This window comes from Carettochelys insculpta, chromosome 25 (genome assembly GCF_033958435.1).
Source record: "Carettochelys insculpta isolate YL-2023 chromosome 25, ASM3395843v1, whole genome shotgun sequence".
Classification (NCBI taxonomy): Eukaryota; Metazoa; Chordata; order Testudines; family Carettochelyidae; genus Carettochelys; species Carettochelys insculpta.
Window position 1 is genome coordinate 17,456,957 of NC_134161.1, and position 14,949 is coordinate 17,471,905.

General features: G+C 45.9%; 1 protein-coding gene across 2 annotated transcripts in view; it reads right to left on the reverse strand.

Annotated features, from left to right (window-relative positions):
• Positions 1-14,949, reverse strand: part of CDON (cell adhesion associated, oncogene regulated) — a 105,445-nt gene that overhangs the window by 53,177 nt on the left and 37,319 nt on the right. For both annotated transcript variants that reach the window (XM_074977207.1, XM_074977208.1), the window contains exons 6-8: positions 13,199-13,486; positions 11,411-11,680; positions 10,120-10,473 (exon numbers count right to left, since the gene is read on the reverse strand). In XM_074977207.1, the coding sequence (XP_074833308.1) occupies positions 10,120-10,473; positions 11,411-11,680; positions 13,199-13,486 (912 nt within the window). The remainder of the gene's footprint in view (positions 1-10,119; positions 10,474-11,410; positions 11,681-13,198; positions 13,487-14,949) is intronic.

Sequence of the window (14,949 nt, forward strand, 5' to 3'; positions counted from 1 at the left end):
ACGTACCCCCAGCTGGGGAGCTCCCAGCAGCACAGGGGAGATCAGATCCACTTCTACTTCTTGCAGTTGTTTGCAGGAAACTTGCTGCCTTCGGAGTCCAACAGATTTGTGATACCCACCCCCATTTGTCAGAACCCCTCAGTTGCAATACTGTGAATTTTCAGGTTTCGACACCTGAAAATGTGAAATTCACCAATTTTCAAATCCCATCATTGTGAAATTGGTCAAAATGGATGGTGAATTTGGCAGGACTCTACTGAAAGTCATAAAACCACAACAGTACATTTACAATTTACTGTACATAAAAACTACATTAAGGGTATTTTCTTAACTCAGTTTGCAAAGTTTTAGGTATGAGTAATTTCCACTAACACTGAATGTTACATAGGTGAAACACACCCAACTTACTTGAAAACATATTGCTAAGAATGAGGTGACCTAAGAGTCAGATCTAAAGTGCTATTTGTGATATTAATATTTTCTGAAAGCCACCTATGTGCTTTCTCCTGCCATCCAACAGCTTTAACTACAATGGGGTTAGTAGTACTAGACCACAACACAAAAATACACTTAGGGAATCCCTGAACTGGTAAACAGCTTGTCAACCTTCCAGGCAGCAGTGGGCTGGCAAGTTGGCCAGCTGAGGTCAGCATCAAGTCAGGCATCAAACTTCAATATTTAAAAAGTCAGAATGCTGAGGGAAATGACGCAGCTCCTGAAGTTGTACAGTGAAATGTTTGATTGCCAGATATGCTTAGTTCTACCCTTTCTTTCACAGATCTCTGCAGGTTTTGGTTATGAGTGGGGGTGCAGAAATCAGAACAAGGGAAATGTAATTACAAAATAAACAAATCCCTTGATAAAGTGTAAGTGACGTTGGCTTAGTCAGCTCAGATTCCTTCAAGCCTCCACTAAAATACCAACAAGTATGGCTGCTATTTTTGGCCACTTACAGGAAGCTGGAGAAGGGAAGAGTTCCTTTTTTAAAATCAGAAGCCCATGTTCTTCTCAACCATTGGTTTATTTAGGAATGCTAAAGAGTTTGGGGATGGGAGTTGTAAGCAACACTAAGAACAACTCTCCAGGGCCAGATGTCAGCTTCTTCAAAACAACAGACTCAATGCTGTACAACACTGTCACCCTTAAAATGTGTCGTCAACATTAAATTAACCAGGGAGAAAGCGATTCATGCTCCATATTAGTATCAAAATTCAATGTTCTGTTCATCTGATGAGTTGGAAAATAAACTTTACCGTGACAGGTGAGTAAGGATTTCTGAACGCACACATACAACTTGATGACTGCTTGAGCAGGGAACTGGACTGCAACTATGTGAAGAATTACTCTGATTTAGAGGTTGATGACTAAAGACCTCCTGGCATTATTGCTTTCACTAGTCCTGAGAGCTAGCAGTTAACTTCTCGACAAATACCACAGAATGGTAATTTTTATTAAGGCCTTTCAGCTTTAAAGTACCTTCACCAGAGGATGTGTCAAGGTTTCTGTATCTGCTGTTTAATATGCAATGTGGGGTACTTCCACTAGTTTTACCCATACCCTGGTCAGATGAGCTATTCTCCCTCTGCTTCACACAGTCATTGCAACCTTTGAAAAAAAATTCCTTCACAATCCCACAAATTAAACTCACGTGTAATGGGAATTAACCGGGAAATTTGTAATGGGTGTTCTGTAGCATACCTGATGACAACCTCCAAACATCAGCCCTGCAAGATGGGACTTCCTAATCAAGACAGGTAATAGAGGGATTGTTCTGTCCCTTCTCTGGGCTGGAGGGGACAGGGGGAAATGTGTGGTGGACATCCCCCACTCCAGGCTCCCTCCCACCAGTTGCCTCTGACCTAGATGACTTTGGATACAAAGTGTCAAGGATTTGGGTTCCTAAATCACTCAGGTGCTTCTGAAAACTTTACCTGACATGTTCATTTGAACCTGTTGTAGACTCAGCTGCCTGACGAACTACTTCTGTTTGATACTTCTTTTATTAGACCTGCTTTATTTAAGTAGTATGGTTTTATAAATATCTATTGGCATTTAAGGTAACAGACCTTTCAACAGTGATAGCTCTCATTTAAAGGTTTACAGATCAAAACCAATGCCTTCACTGTCACTTGAACGTCAATCAGAAGCCAGTACAACAAATTTGAAATTGATAAAAGCCAATATGACAACATTTAACCTTTAGAACTCCTGGCCAGGAGGCTGAGACAGTTCTGGGAATTGTGTCTTATTTTGGTTTTACGAAGTCCATTATTGAACTTAGAGGTATTTTTATATTAAAGTTACATTGAGATATTTCCCTCTGGACTTTTTCAAAATGTTTTTGCCCTTTCAGCTATGTACATTTAATTAAAGGAAAAGATTTACTGGAGTCTAAATGGAAAAATTGAAAAAAAAAAAAAAAGGTTTTATATTTGATAGCACCTGGAACGTAGTCAACTTTCAAACTGAGTACAGCAAACTCTCTCACATCCAGTATTCCATCATATGAAGCCTCAAATAACAGGCATTTTAACCATAAATAAATTATAGTTACATTTTCTGTAAGTACAGTGTAGTGAAAGTAAATACAAACAAATAGAGCAAATATAGGGTAAATTTACAGTGTACACTACTACTGTTGGTAAATAAAGTACGCTGCATACAGTTGTTTCTTAGCATCTAGGCACGTTGTTCTTTAGTGATATGCATTGCTAAGTTGCTACTGGATATGAAAATTTACTATATATCTGTATATTGTACACAGAGGACTGTATATCTCTTGCTAAAAAGAACCTTCTAAACATCAAGACGGAAGTAGGAAAATATCTTTTAAAACAGGATTTTAATATATGTCAGAACATATTTACCAGTATTGTAACAAAAGCCAGAATATTTAAAATTAGACAATTAAAAATTAGTTGTTTTAAAAGAATTATATACATTCAATATCTACTCTATCCCTATTTTTGGGGGGAAAAAATAGGTATTGAGTTTAACTTGCTCTTCAGCTCAGCAAATTTTAATTAGATTTTCTGTTCTTCCTAGGACACGTTTTGACAATTGCACACCAAGCCAAGGGTAAACTTTTCAGAACTACCTACAGGACTTAGGCTCTTAAGTCCCATTTTAAAAATGCAGTTAGCACCTTAAATTCCACTGCTTTTCAATAAAACTTGGGCTCCTAAGTGCAAGGCTCTTTTGCAATGAGAACAAGCGTAAATCACACAGGTGCTTTTTAAAATTTTGATCCTGTTCTTGACAGGGTAATTTAAAAATATATATATATATTTTTGTGATCTTGGACATACCACTAAACTATAATGAAAATAAAGATTTCTGTTTATAGCCTTCAGGTTAAAACAAACTCTTTCTAGCCACAGCCTCTGGGAAGAGAGAACTTTCAGCACTTTCTTTCCAAGATGAAGCCTTTTATATTTTTACATTTCTCATCTACCCGCAGTTAAGGCCATGGGGTGCGTGCGCACACTACTGAGAAGAGCCGAGGACTCCCCTGCTTTACTTTGTGTACCAATTCCTTAGCGACTTTGGAAGCACTCCTGTTAATGACTGAAATCGGGGTTGCAACCACACACCACCTTAGCAGGGGATTCTGCACAGTTTTTAAAAAAAAAAAAAAAAAAAATAAGTATTTAGATATTCTGAAGTGAATTTAGTGCTTGTGGAAAGTCCCTTACTGGATCAGACTGGAGAACTAAACTCTCTGAACCCAGAATGGAGTTTCCCCACACAGCTATCTCCCTTCCTAAAGATGCACCACAATACTGAGAAACAGGTGGCAAGATGCTAGTCCAAGCTTTAGTCTCAGGTGAAATGGCCAAAAAAATGTACTGGGTATGTGCTCACTAAAAACCTGACTAACTCATTTCATATGCCCTGAAAGACACCATTCCTAGTTCAGATTTTGATAAACTGATCCTCTTGCTACTAAAAAGAGAAGTTACTCACCGTAGTAACGATGGTTCTTCGAGATGTGTCCCCGTGGGTGCTCCGCGATAGGTGTCGGGCTCGCCCCGGCGCCGCAGATTGGATCTTTCCAGCAGTTTGTCGGACCGCGCATGCGCCGGCGCGCGCCGCTCCCTTGCGCGCTCCCGGCCACATGCGCGATCCGGTCCCCGCCAGTTCCTTGACCAACCGCCTCGGATGCTCCTGAAAAACACTAAACAGAGATCCGAAGCGGGGAGGATGGGCGGGTGGTGGAGCACCCACGGGGACACATCTCGAAGAACCATCGTTACTACGGTGAGTAACTTCTCTTTCTTCCTCAAGTGTCCCCATGGGTGCTCCACAATAGGTGACTACCCAGCAGTAACCCAAGAAAGGAGGTGGGTAATCGGGTTATGTGCAGCTTGCCCCCGAAAGGACCGCTGGGTCGAGAGATGGGTATCCTCTTGGAATACCCTGTGTAGGGCATAATGCTTGGCAAAGGTGTCATAGGATGACCATGTCGCCGCTCTGCAGATGTCTTTTAGCGCAATGCCCTTGAAAAAGGCTGTTGATGCCGCCACCGCCTGGGTGGAGTGAGCCCTAGGCGGGGCCAGTAAAGGAATCTTTCTAAGCTTGTAGCACATTTTTATACAGGATACGATGTGCTTCGAGATTCTCTGCGAAGAGAGACCTTCTCCTTTTGATCTGGGAGCGAGAGAGACTAGGAGTCTATCCGTTTTTCGGAAGGACTTAGTCCTGTCTATATAAAAACCCAGCGCCCTCCTCACGTCCAGGAGGTGTAGGCGCACCTCTCTGTTAGAGTTATGAGGTTTTGGATAAAACGAGGGTAAGACTATAGGTTCGTTAATATGAAACTCTGAAGAAACTTTCGGAACAAAGGCTGGATGCAGCCGTAAGGTTACCGGCTCCTTCGAAAATACTGTGCAGAGTGGCGTTGCCATAACTGCCGCGAGCTCGCTCACCCTGCGAGCTGACGTGATTGCAAGAAGGAAGGTCGTCTTTATCGTAAGGAGACGGAGGGAAACCGTGGCTAAGGGTTCAAACGGTGGTCCCGTTAGCGCGTTAAGCACCAGGTCCAAGCTCCACGAAGGTGGAAGCAGTTTCCGAGGGGGTACAGGTTTACTAGCCCCTTCAGGAACCTGGTAACCATGGGATGGGCGAACACCGTGGGCCCTTCCTCTTCGTGTTGGAAAGCCGATATAGCGGCAAGGTGGACCTTCAACGAGGATAGGGAGAGTCCGCCTCTCTTGAGGTCCAGTAAGTATTCTAATATTACAGGTATAGGCACAGCAAGGGGAGCTAATTGCTTGGTAGAGCACCATGCAGTGAATCGAGACCATTTCTGTTTGTAAGTCTTCCTGGTGGAAGTCCTTCTGCTACTTTCTAGCACTTGTTGCACTCCCTCCATTCATGTGCTCTCTAGGGAGCTGAGCCATGGATTAAGCATGCTTGCAGTAGCAGGCCTCAGGGGTGTCGGTGCACTACAGACCCCTGAGCTTGTGCGAGCAGGTCCGGTGCCACCGGAAGGGGCATCGGTGGGCGGTCTGACATGCGCAGGAGTAAGGGGAACCATTGCTGTCGATCCCAAGTTGGGACTACTAGGATCATGCGGGCTCTCTCTCTCCTGGCTTTCTGCAAGACCTTGTGGATGAGCACTGTGGGAGGAAATGCGTAGAGCAGGGGGCCCTTCCACGAGATCGCAAATGCGTCCCCCAGGGACCCCCGTCCCAGTCCTGCCCTGGAGCAGTATTGTGGGCATTTCTTGTTGCGATGAGCGGCAAACAGGTCTATCTGAGGAAACCCCCATGCATGAAAAATCGGTCGTAGCAGATCGGAATGGATCTGCCACTCGTGTGTGAGTGCAAAGTGCCTGCTCAACTGGTCTGCCTGCACGTTGTGAACACCTGGTAAATACGAGGCTTTCAAAGTTATATTGTTGGCGATGCACCAGTTCCACAGGCGGACTGCTTCCGCACATAAGGCATGGGACCGAGCTCCTCCTTGTCGATTTATATAAAACATGGTGGAGGTATTGTCTGTATTGATCCCGACTACTCTGCCTTGTATATGGTCTTGAAAGTGTTTGCAGGCATTGAACACTGCTCTGAGCTCCAGTATATTTATGTGCAGCGACTGTTCCGTAGGGGACCACAGTCCCTGCGTCACCTTTTCACCCATGTGTGCTCCCCATCCGATGTGGGAGGCGTCGGTGGTGAGAAAGATAGATATTTGTGGTTGATGAAAGGGTACCCCTGTTAGCATATTCTTGGGGTTTACCCACCATTGCAGGGATCCGAGCACCTCTGTCGTGGGTGACACCACCCTGCGGACGGTGCGTGCTGCCGGTTTGTAGACGCTCGCCAGCCAGTGCTGCATGCTGCGCATATGTAATCTGGCGTTCTGTACTACGAACATTGCTGCTGCCATATGGCCTAGCAGCTGTAAGCACGTCAGAACCGGCAGTGTGGGGCTGAAGGCGATGATTTGCACGAGGGAACCAATGGCGCGAAAGCGGGCATCTGGTAGATAAACCCTTGCTGTGATGGAGTTTATGCGTGTCCCTATGAACTCTATGTCCTGTGTGGGGTCGATCTTTGACTTTGCAGGTTGATGATCAGGCCCAGCGAAGAGAACATGCCTGCTGTAATTCGTATCATGTGTAGTACCTCGTCTTTCGAGGCCCCTTTCAGTAGGCAGTCGTCCAGATATGGGAATATAAACACCCCCTGTCTGTGCGGGTAGGCTGACACCACTGCCAGGGTCTTGGTAAATACTCTGGGGGCCGAGGAGAGGCCGAACGGCAGAACCCTGTATTGGAAATGTTCTTTGCTGACCATAAACCGTAGAAAACGTCTGTGAGCCCGGTGGATTGTTATGTGGAAATACGCATCTTGTAAGTCGAGGGCTGAGAACCAATCTCCATCATCCAGTGCCGTAAGTATAGAGGCAACTGTGATCATCCGAAAGCGTTGTTTGCGCAAGTACTGATTGAGGCCTCGAAGATCTAGGATGGGCCTCCAGCCTCCTGTTTTCTTCTCTGTAAGGAAGTATCTTGAATAGAACCCTTTCCCTTGGAGTTGCTCCAGCACTCTTTCTACTGCCCCTATAAACATAAGATGGTCCACCTCCTGCTTGAGTTTCGCTTCGTGGGAGGCGTCCTTTAGATGGGGCCTGGGTGGAGGTCGTGGCGGTGGGAGCGACTGGAAGGGGATCACGTAACCCGTGCCTATGATCTCCAGTACCCATTTGTCTTTGGTGATCTTTTGCCACTGGGCGTAGAATGGTCGGAGGCCATGATGGAACATTAGCTTTGGATGACATTGCGCGATGGTGGTGATAGTGCAGGCCTCGATCTGTCCGTCAAACTTGTTGCCTTTGGCCTTGCCCCGAGCAGACACGGCTCTGTTGGGAACGTCGCCTGGGAGTTCTGTACTGTTGGTGCCGCCCTTGCTCATAGCCCCTTTGGTAGTGAGCACACTGGGGTTGATACGGGTATTGTCTTTGCTGAGGGTAATACTTTTTCTTCCTGTATGGAGGGGTATAAATCCCCAAGGTTCTGAGAGTAGCCCTTGAGTCCTTACCGGAATGAAGGACGGAATCAGTTGATTCAGCAAACAACTTCTGTGTGTCAAAGGGGAGAGCAACGATCTTTACCTGTAGATCCCTCGGGATACCCGATGTCTGAAGCCAGGATTCCCTGCGCATGACCACTGCCGTAGCTGTTGAGCGTGCCGCCATATCTGCTACGTCGAGGGCGATCTGAACTCCTGTCCTCGAGGCTGCGTAGCCTTCCTGCACGATGGCCTTCAGCACCGGCTTCTTATCCTCTGGAAGCGAGTCCATGAGGGAAGTCAGCCTGGAGTAATTGTCAAAGTTATGGTTCACTAAACGTGCTGCATAATTTGCCACTCTCAACAGTAGGGTAGAGGAGGAGTAGACCTTTCTGCCGAATAACTCTAGCTTCTTGGCATCTTTGTCCGTTCTCCCAGTCTTGTACTGAGAAGTTTTCGACCTCTGTTGAGACGATTCCACCACCAGAGAATTTAGTTGTGGGTGACTGAACAGGAACTCCATGCCCTTTGCCGGGACGAAGTATTTCTTATCCGCTCTCGTTTATAGGCGGAGCGGATGCAGGGGTCTGCCATATCGTGGTAGCGGACTCCATAATTGCTTCGTCGAGCAGAATACCTATTTTGGAAGAGGCTGGAGGTCTCAGGTTTTTGAGGAGCTTACGGTGCTTCTCCTGCACCTCTGGTGTTTGGATGCCTTGCGTAAAGGCCACCCTTTTAAACAGCTCTTGAAACTGTTTGAGATCGTCCGGGGGGTGGACGTCCCCTGGTGCCGTAGCCTCGTCAGGGGAGGATAGAGAGGAACCACTAGGGTAAGCCTCTCTGGATCCCTCTGGGTCCTGTTGACGGTGATACATCTTCTCGCTGGAGGCTTGCGAGGGGAAATCTCGGGGTTCCAGAATCGACTCCCCATGAGATATTTGCGTTTCCGTCCCCATCCGTGATTGCCCTCGGGGATAGTGAACCGTCTGAGGGGACCTGTCCCTGGGGGTATGCGTATGGTGTCTATGCCCCGCATGATAGGGGCGACCATGGGAACACGGGCACGGTTCCTGGGATGGAGACCTGGACCACTTTCAAGGCGCATACCCCCAGCGTCTGGGGGAGTGAGATCGCCTAGTTGGTTGAGACAGTGGTGAGACTGATTTGTGATAGTACTCCAGGGGGTCAAATCCCAGAAAAGGCAAGGGTGGCCCAAGCCATAGTGAGGCTGGCTGGAGGAACGGGGAGGGAGGCTAAGGGTAGACTGGGGGAAACCCCTGCCTCCTTGTTGGAGTTCGCAGCATAAGGGGAGGGCTTAGGGAGAGCAGCCCTGCAGTCCTGTCTGGAGAAGGGCTGCGGTGCTGGGTTTTCTCTGCTGCCTTTCCCCTCCCCTGTGGGGCTGACTCCGCCCCTTTCCATGCTGGGGATCTCGGCCCCGCTGTCGGCGCCGTGCTCGGCACGCTTCGCTGTGGTGCCGCGTGGGTGGTCTCCCCCGGCACCTGCAGGCCACGTGCCTGTGAGCTCTGCACCGTCGGCGCCCCGGGGGTCTGTGCCGCTAGCTGCGGTGCCGCCGGTTCCAGCGCTTGCCTGGCTGCCGCTGTGCCCGCAGTGCGGGCCAGCTGTTTGATTATCAGAGGCTCAGCCTCTGCCACGTGCGCTTCCACGCCGCTGCCGCTCGTCTGTGATTGCGGCTGGGGGCTACGTGCTGCACCCGTCCCGCTCGCTGCGGCTGCCGGCAGGGATCGGGTTGGCGAGATTTTCCTCCATTTCTGCACTGACGGGGTGAGGGAAGCCGCCTTTCTTTTATGGCCCCCGCGGGTCCCTCTTGTTGGGGCCACTCCGGCACATCTGGCTGGAGGGCCTTGTCAAAGAGCAGCATTGTAAGCCGCATTTCTCTGTCCTTCCTTGCTCTAGCCACGAGCTTTGCGCAGAAGGGGCATTTTTGGGTGACGTGAGATTCCCCCAGGCACCTAATACACTGACTGTGCCCATCGGAGGCCGGCATAGCTTCGTGGCATGACTCACACTTCTTGAATCCTGAAGAGGACATTGCGGTGAGTCTTTGAGTTGTTAATAGGGTACTTAGCACCCTTTTTGTGCGTGTTCCCCTCTCGGACCCAGCCTGCCGTGGCAGGAGGCCTAATGACCTTACGTCCCTGTGCCTCCGCTGCTCCTCTTGTTACTAAGGCTTTTATATACTTTTTTTTTTTTTTGCGCAATAAGAAAAACAACAAGCTAACTTAAAGACTGAAAAACTGAAAAGAAATTCTAAAAACACTTAAAACGTTAAATACGCTGACTCTGGCAGCAGCCTGAGTGGATTCCGTCTGCAGCCGATGGCAGTTAAGAAGGAACTGGCGGGGACCGGATCGCGCACGTGGCCGGGAGCGCGCAAGGGAGCGGCGCACGCCGGCACATGCGCAGTCCAGCAGAAACTGCTGGAAAGATCCCATCTGTGGCGCTGGGGCGAGCCTGACACCTATCGTGGAGCACCCACGGGGACACTCGAGGAAGAAAGATATTTCACTACATACGGCATATGCCAGATTAGTGAAAAGGATAAACATAAAAAAGGCCCATGGAAAAGCTGATACTAGCTTACCAACTGTAAGAAATGCTTCTGACTGCGCTGAGCCATGTTCATTTATTGCTTCACAAGAGTACTTCCCAGCATGCTCTGGAGTAACTGCCTGAATGTATAGGGAGCTTGATCCAGCTCGAGACACGGTGAAGTAGAGGGGTTCTAAAACGGTGCTGCGTCTTCTGGTTTGTGGAGATTTTCGTTGTTTTGAATGAAGCACCTGAGAAGGATGGCTGGTGATAACTCCCTGGCTGTTGTACCAACGGATAATAGGACTAGGCACTCCAGTGGCATTACATGACAACGTAACATCACCACCATCTACCACATTGGCACTGGCTGGAGAAGAAACTATAACCGGCTTGGAACCTTTGCCTGTTAAAAACCAAATTCATACACAGAATTAATTCATTGTACTATGGAATCTATTGTCAAATGCACAGATGAGCTGTTAATATGGTACAAAAATGAACACATTCAAATCATCTGAGGAAACGGGCCTTACCCACGAAAGCTAATGACCTAATGAATTTGTCAGTGTCTAAAGTGCTACAGGACTGCTTGTTATTTCTGAAGCTACAGCCTGACACGGCTACACTTCCGAGATGTTCAGACATTGTCATTTACACAGTATTTTAGTTTTCTAATTGCGAGTAATTCCCTAATTCACTGCCTATGGAACAAGGGGCTGACACCCATTAACACTACTGAAACTTTTGTTCAGAGAAGGAAGATGAAATATTAACCTTCAATCTGCATTGGAATGTAGGAAAACTAAAATCTCAAGCCATGAGTCTGGAATTCCTCAGTCGGAAACAAATTCCAATAGAACGTGTAACCATTCAAGTCAGATGGTTTAAGACAATGGAGTCAATAAGAGACACCACAAGTGTAATTTACAGTTGGAGTTTACCCTGAAATCTAGGTATAAAAGTTCAGGAACCAATATAAATTGAGTCAACTGAAACACCTCTAGCCCTCCAAATAATTCTTCTATCAGAACATGGCTAAAGTGTCATAAAAGCCAACAGCCTCGGACAGAAACATGCATGAGTATATATGAAGCAAGATTTTTTTTTTTTTTTTTTTTTTTGCCTTTTAAAAATTCTGGATTCTTGAGCTAAAGAGCTAGGTTGTGTCTGCCACTCCCCCATGAAATACTTAAAGTGATCAATAAATTTTACAATTTGCTGCTTCCTGTAATCAAAAATGGACTTAATCTATAAACCAAACCTTTTGGAGATAAAACTGAAATGCGTCAGGAGAAAAAGGTTTTATTTTAAATTGCGGATATTTAAAAGTGTTCTTCTACCTGACTGGACTTGAAGTCTCCCAGTGGACTGAATAAAGCCAATCCCATTAGTTGCCACACACTGGTAAAACCCAGAATCCTCCTTCGTGATGCCAGCGATTCTCAATCTGTTTCCTGTGACCAGATGTCGTGGAGAAAGGTGGATGGGAGCTGCATTATGGAGCCAGGTAAGATTAGGAGCAGGGTTTCCATGTATGTCACACGACAAATGTATAGTTGCACCCACAGACACTGTTTGATCCCGCAGTCCTTTAGAAATGGACGCAGATTCTGTTTTAAAAAAAAAAATCCCAAGTAGAATGTGAAACTCTTTCAAGAATCAAGAAACTAGTTACTATGATTCTGTGATATTAAGCCACATCTAACATGAAAATCTTACAAACATATCACATGTATAGAAGTCAAGCTGAGCCATGTCAAGTGCAGAGAAAGACTAATACTTGCTTCTAAGGCATTTTCAAAAAAATCATGTTTACACTATAAAAGTGAAGGATTCCTTTAACAGACATCTTATGTTTTGGGGGAAAAAAACCCACAAAACTACTTCCTGTTAAAGCATCTCTAAAAAAAAAGTTTGTTTGATAAAGTATCCAGACTGGCTGGCCAGGATACACCCATCTAAGCCCTACTATATTTACCCCAGACCCATGGTAAGGCCCCCACCACCACCAATGGATGCAGACAAGCAAATCACTTAACAGTCTTGAAAAAGCAAACATTAATATTTTTGTTTACAAAGTAATGTCTATAGCAAACAGAAGACTCGCAATCAGTGTTCATTAACAAGCATGTCTAAACTGTAGCCCAGGGGTCAACAACCCCCAGCACAGGTGCTAAGAGTGGCATGTGAGCAGATTTTCATCAGCACATGAGACAGGAGCGCAGCCCTGCCACCTCTGCTCCTCCAAGCAGCTGGGAGCTTGCTCAAAGCCACGATGCCTGTGGATTAATAAAAGGCCACCTAATGCTACCAACCTCCACCTAAATAGTAAAGCTGTGCATCTTTATATTTTTTATTTAATGAAGCTGTTGTAAGTAGGACTATTAGGGACTTTAAAAAGTATCACCAGCACTTGGACCATACATAGAGGTAAAATTTCGGGACTCCTCCATGGAAAGGTTGCTGATCCCTGCTGTAGCCCTTTCCTACAATTATATTTCACTCTGAAGAGGTACAGAAAAGTGTGTTATTCCCCAGGAGATGTGCAATAAGATAATCCTTTAGATACTTTCTTTTGCAGGCAATAGTAAGAATGTTGCAATTAAGACTTAAGGAGTCTACCAAAAAAAGTGAAAAGCAATCATTCCAGACGCAAAGAAATAGCCAGCTACGGACTGGTGGTGGGAGTGAGGGAGAGGGATGTTAGTATGCTCACCCTTTCCAGAGAGCATTTTGTTTAGTTATTACCATGGGACAAGGAAAGGAGAAGTACCCTACTTTGGCACATAATTCATCCTATACTAGAGGTGTTCATGTGTTTGCAGACAAAGAAGATTACTAGTTTTGTCCTGAGGCGTGTTCAACCCAAAATAGCTTAACTTAGAGGAAGACAATGGATTTGGAATGAGGATAGTGAGTCCTAAGAGATACCAGCAGGGAGAGACCATAAGATATGCTTATTAAGTACTCACCTTAACTTTTTATGTAAAATTTTGAAATGCTTCAGCCCTTGCCTAAGCTGAAAGAGCATGAGGGAACTTAGCATCAGAGCTACATAACAAAAACAGAAATGGTCTTCCCCATAAAATTTGCAAATAAAGAACAATTTTGTACCTTCTATTCCTTACCAAGTATAGTCACTGTGTAATTTATGTATTTCACGACTCCAGCTTCATTTGCCACCACACAGGAGTAGTTTCCAGCATCCAATCCATCAATTCTGTCTGTAACAAGATGGGAGTGCAGCAATGTCCATCTACTTCCAGCCAGTGCATCCTGGCCATCTTTAAACCAGTGGATACGAGATGCAGGCACTCCATTAACAATACACTCTAGAGTGAGGGGGCTGTGCTTAGGTACTGCCAAAGTCAGAGAAACAAGGGGGTGAAGAATGCGGAAACCGTTTGCAGAAGTACCTGGGAGTAAGGGATACACAAAAGAAAACTCCTTGGTGATTCAATTTATAAACTGGATAATTAAATGCTTTTCCCTCTAGCAGCTCCCTCACCACCTTCTTTTCCGAGCGCTGATATTTTTTGTTTTATCAAATGTACTCACAAAACAAAAAAGCAGTCATGTAGCACTTTAAATACTAACAAAACAACACATTAGGTGATGGGCTTTTGTGGGGCAGATCTGAAGAAGTGGATCTGCCCCACAAAAGCCCATCACCTATTATATTATTTTGTTAGTCTTTAAAGTGTTACATGACTGCTTTTTTGTTTTGTTAGGATACAGTCTAACAGTTACCGCTTTCAAAACAAAAAGCAGTCAAGTAGCACTTTAAAGACAAGCAAAATAGTTTATTAGGTGAGCTTTCGTGGGGCAGACCCACTTCTTCAGACCATAGCCAGACCAGAACAGACTCAATATTTAAGGCACAGAGAACCAAAAACAGTAAGCAAGGAGGACAAATCAGAAAAAGATAATCAAGGTGAGCAAATCAGAGAGTGGAGGGGTTGGGGTCGAGGTCAAGAATTAGACTGAGCCAAGTATGCAGACAAGCCCCTATAGTGACTCAGAAAGTTCCGGTCACAATTTAGACCATGTGTTAATGTGCCGAATTTGAATATAAAAGCCAGCTCGGCTGTTTCCCTTTCCAGAACGGTGCGATAATTCTTCTTCAATAACACACATACCTTAGGTCATTGACAGAATGCCCCATTCCATTAAAATGTTGACTAACTGGTTTGTGGATCTGGAGTGTTTTGATGTCTGTTTTGTGCCCATTGACCCTTTGTCTAAGGGAGTCAGAAGTCTGTCCAATATACAAAGCATCTGGGCATTGTTGGCACGTGATGGCATATATGATGTTAGTAGAGGAGCACGAGAAAGTGCCCGTGATTCTGTGAGTAACCTGGTTAGGTCCAGTGATGGTACTTCCAAAGAAGATATGTGGACAAAGCTGGCAGCGGGCTTTCTTGCAGAGAAAGGTTCCAGGACTGGTATTCCTGGGGTATAGACTGTGGCTGTTAGTGAGGATCCTCATGAGGTTGGGAGGCTGTCTGTAGGAGAGAACAGGCATGTCACCCAGGGCCTTCTGGAGTGTGGCATCCTGATTCAGGAGAGGTTGTAGGTCTTTAATAACTCATTGCAGTGGTCTGAGTTGGAGGCTGTAGGTGATGACCAGTGGTGTTCTGTTCTTGGCTTTTTTGGGCCCATCTTGGAGTAGCTGGTCTCTGGGTATTCGTCAATGACCTAAAGGTATGTGTGTTATTGAAGAATTATCACACCGTTCTGGAAAGGGAAACAGCCGAGCTGGCTTTTATATTCAAATTTGGCACATTAACACATGGTTTAAATCGTGACGGGAACTTTGAGTCACTACAGGGGCTCGTCTGCATACTTGGCTCAATCTAATTCTTGACCTTCCCCCCCA